This window comes from Cyprinodon variegatus, unplaced genomic scaffold (assembly GCF_000732505.1).
Source record: "Cyprinodon variegatus isolate N-32 unplaced genomic scaffold, C_variegatus-1.0 Scaffold29, whole genome shotgun sequence".
Lineage (NCBI taxonomy): Eukaryota > Metazoa > Chordata > Actinopteri > Cyprinodontiformes > Cyprinodontidae > Cyprinodon > Cyprinodon variegatus.
This window is the reverse complement of record NW_015150482.1, coordinates 77,983-82,277: the sequence shown is the minus strand read 5'-3', so window position 1 is coordinate 82,277 and position 4,295 is coordinate 77,983. Positions and strand designations below refer to the sequence as shown.

General features: G+C 38.9%; 1 protein-coding gene across 7 annotated transcripts in view; it reads right to left on the bottom strand.

Annotated features, from left to right (window-relative positions):
* The window catches only part of LOC107099889 (NMDA receptor synaptonuclear signaling and neuronal migration factor-like), a 60,989-nt gene extending 58,963 nt beyond the window's left edge, over nucleotides 1-2,026 (bottom strand). For 3 of the 7 annotated variants that reach the window (XM_015398204.1, XM_015398186.1, XM_015398221.1), the window contains exon 1: nucleotides 1,605-2,026. In XM_015398204.1, coding sequence (XP_015253690.1) covers nucleotides 1,605-1,675 — 71 coding nt within the window. In that variant the 5' untranslated portion in view covers nucleotides 1,676-2,026. The remainder of the gene's footprint in view (nucleotides 1-1,604) is intronic. The other 4 variants (XM_015398178.1, XM_015398213.1, XM_015398195.1 and 1 more) reach the window with 3 other exon arrangements.
* Between the last annotated feature and the right edge of the window lie 2,269 nt (nucleotides 2,027-4,295).

Sequence of the window (4,295 nt, the reverse complement as noted above, 5' to 3'; positions counted from 1 at the left end):
ATAAATCCAGGCGGACAGAATTATGTATGGGTATCTCTGCAGATTAGGTTCATGTTCCCTCAGAGATAATCATAATCAGATAACCATCTTTGAATGCGTTTCATGAAATATTCATGACCCTTAAGCTTTTTCATAATTTCTCGCACATTTTTATTGTGATTTTATGGGCTAGATCAGCCAAAAATGTAACATATCTGTATAGGGGATGTGGGGGAGTGTATCACTTGCAAGATCTGGATTGCAATTTTTTCTACCCAAAGCCTGATGCAAACTCCTCTAGAACTTCCGCCTTGATCTGTTTTTTGTGTACTTTAGTCTTTATGGTTCGGCTTGGTAAACCAGCATGGTCTTAAAAATTAGAAGCATTTAAAATATGCAGACTGTTTTGTTGTTGTTTTTTCTCAATGCATTTTGTTGCATTCGATTTAGGGGTAGCAGAAAAAAGAGCCTAGATCACACTACCACCATTACTATTTCTAAACATATGTTCTTTCATCCATAGTTGGCCTATGCGTTATTTTGTGCAGCTCTATCTTAAAAAAAGTCTGATTAAAACCCATATATGCGTTCGTCTGAACACCTGCTCAAAAAAGCAACTTGTTAGCTGCATGCATCAAAGTGGCGCACAGAAACAACCCGCTGCACTGAGGGCGCAGACATAATAACCATAACTGGCTTTTGCTACGTGACACACAAAGACTCAGAGGGAATGACGTAATATCACATCAGCCCACATCTGTGGATGTTGGACTCTGTACAACTGAAGGTCATTCATCGATTGAATCAAAAAATCAAATCGATTCTGTAATGAACTCCTGTGGTGGCAGCATGCTCCTTGCAGGATCGAGGCTATCCCGTCTGTCATACATGAACACAGATCCGCACGTGCTTTGCAGCTCCAACTCACTGAATGGAGAACAGCGCGGGATGGATAAAAAATGGAGAGATGTTGCTTCTTTCCATGCGTTTTTTTGCGAGGCGTACTCTCTGCCCGCAGAAACAAATTTGCATTAAATTGAACATTAAAGCCTTTAGATGGATTTGACTCATCCATCATCGTCGCTGCTTCTGCAAATTTACAACCTCTGCAGTCCCTTTCTGTGCTCAGCTGATCAGCGTCGATTGGGGTGATATTAATTGACAGTTAATTGGACTGGAGGATAAAGGTAAAGGTATTTTCTTGGTGATAATGCAAAGAGGTTACTGCAAGTCCCCGCTTTGCCTCTGCATGACTTTGGTTATACAATGATGCCTCATTCAGAACAACAAGGCAAGCATCCCCCCCTCTCTCTCATTCCGACTAGGTAGTGCAAAGGTTTAGCGGGCATCTACGTGTTTATATTATAGATGCATGCAGGATATATTGCTGGGAAATAAAAGGCACTTGAGTCTTAAGCCCCGGGGCAACAGACGGGGCAAAGCGCACGGATCCTCTCTGCGCATTGGAAGGCAGGCTGGCTGAACCCCCGGATAGCGCAGTGGTCATTCATCAAATCATCCAACTGTCATACCTGCCTGATTGATCAAGCATGCGGGAGGAAAAATGCTTAAAGAGAGGTGAAATCAAAATCAATAACAGGTGGACACCTTTTAGGGTCACTCACCTAACTTTTGCTGCCACAGAAGATATCGCATCGTTTCTTAGATTCTTCCTTTTGGACGCGGCAGTTCCCATGCTGACATGGAAACGACGCAGATGGGGAAAGCGGTCATTCCCAACGCTTGGAGGAATGCGACAAGGAAGAGATAATCGTGAGAAGAAAAAAAAAACTAAAAATAAAAAAGAGAAGGAAAAGTTGGAGTAAAATCCAGGAGCTGGTGGGTTTTAGACGCGCCTCTGCAGAGCGGAGAGGAGAAGGACGGTCTGCTGCTTCTGCGCGTCTCTCTGGATCTGAGCACGTACGTGGGGTAGCTCAACAGCTGTGGCTGAAAATCCACACACAGACACCCCTCTCTGCTCCTCCACTCTCTCTCTTTCATTGATCCAGAATCCAGTCAGAGGATTGTAGGTTTTTTGGCGATACCAGCATCACTCCTCAAAGAGAAGTGTGTGCCACGGCGGGACTAGGTGAATGTGGGGTGCCATTCTCCTAGTCACAGCTTGGGGAATCATCTCTGTTATCTGAAGCCCATAATAAATTTATTTAGGATGTTATGTAATCGGTCATTTGGGTTAAAGCCCGCCACCCCTCCCCATCTGACACACGTTGAAATGGACTCTAATGAAGAGTCAGAGAACAGAGGGAGCAAAGCAGAGCTCTTTCAGCATCAAAACTACTTTGATTTTATTTATTTGTTTTTGATTTAATCTATAACCAACATTATATGGTGATTGAAAAATAACAATAAAATTAACTTCCCATGAAGCATTTCATTACAATTGTGACAGATGATAATAGGAATTTGTAATGTAGTTTATTGACAAAGCAACAATGTAATCAAGGCTCTTAACATGATTATTCATATCCATATGGAGATAAGCAACGCACTAAAATAGAATCATAGAGTGTGAATCTAATTCAGATGCACGTGACATTCACTTCTAGTGATTACAAACTAAATTTAGACTCAGTACCAAAGAGTTATAGGATGCCCAGAAAAGTGATCTGCTACTACTACTACTATTACTATTACTGTTACTGTTGCTACTAATACTACTATGGCACCTACTACTGCTATTACTTCTACTATATAAAAATGATAATAAAAAATTTGGTTCTAATAATAAGAAGGAAAATAAAAAAACATAAACAGTTTTGTGTGTTTTACATAGCAGATTGAACCAAATTAAAAACACCAAAGGTTTTACACAATCAGTTACTTCATTTTTAGTTGTCTTGACATTTTTTTGTATATGTATAATTTGTGAGATGCAACTTCTTAATTTGGTAAAATCCTGTTTAAATTAATCAGTGTATTATATGTGTACCTGTTGCACAGCCTTATTCGGGTGTTATTCTGAAATTTACTGTAGGCTGACATCTTCAGAGACAAATGAAAAAGATCCACGTAACAGATCCAGCTAAAATGAAATATTTATAACTTCATTTGGAAGCATATACGTGTAGGATTATATATAACAAGTTGCTTGGGTATAAAATCTTAACGAGACAAATAACTAATTCTAATTATATATTTTTATATTCCTCCAATTCAATTAATTTTACTTCCATTAAACATTCGTTTGTAAGGTTCCCACTCTGGCCAAAAAAGCAAATATTTAAATGGTTAAATATCAACATAACATCAAATGAAACCTTGCAAATGATGATACTAAATTTGGGGGTTTTAGTCGAAAGAGACCTGAAATTGGAGACTGATGCTGTTTCAACAGACCCCAGCAAAGGTTGCATTCGTGCAGAAAGAGCCCCCGTAAACCTTTTTTTCTTTTACTGTCATTTAGGAACTTAGCACCAAATAACTGAAACCCTTTGTTTTTTTCCAGTTGGCAACCACGAATTTGGACTGAGAGGAAAGGAACTGGAATATGAATATTTCAAAAAAAAAAAAATTATATTACCTTTTATGCATCATCAAGTACAAAATAAACCTTTCTATGCTTCAGGTCAGAAAAAACATCCACTGAGGAATATAAATACAAAACAGTTAATTCTACTCTATATTGAGAATTTCCCATGATTTGCATAAAGCTATGATCTGCACCTTTTTTTGTACTCTGAAAAATCCTTTCCAGCAATGTCTAATAAGTGATTATTCACCAATTTAAAGAAATGTGTTGCTAAGGTCCCGTCAGGATTACAGACTTAAAAGAAATGTCTATTTTCACTGTAGATGCATGTTGTTGTTTTTTTCTTACAAGTAATGGCACACACATAGTAGGTCACGTAAGCAGATGGAAGAATGTGAATCTATTGAATCAGCCATTAGCCTTCAAACAGCAGATCAATCAGTTGTGCAATCCACAGGTCATTTCTCTTGTCTTCATGGTGTGTCCTTGTTCTGCACATACACCGGGACAGTCCCTCTCACACACCATAAGACAAAAGGAATGAAAATCAATAAATAAAGCAAAGCACCACTGGGTTGGTGTGAGCTGCTGTAGACCATTAGGCAGTAAATAATTCCAGGCAGCTCTGACGAGACTGAGGAAGAGTGTGCAGACTGTAGATGAGCACATCAGGAGAAGGTATAATTGTCTGGAAAATGCATTGCAGAAAATATTTCCTTCTTTCAAGAAAAGCCACAACAACAAACATGATAATAAATAAGTGAGCTTTCAAGCATCAATGTGCAACATGGTTTTTCGTAATACGACAACACATGGAGTGTGCTCA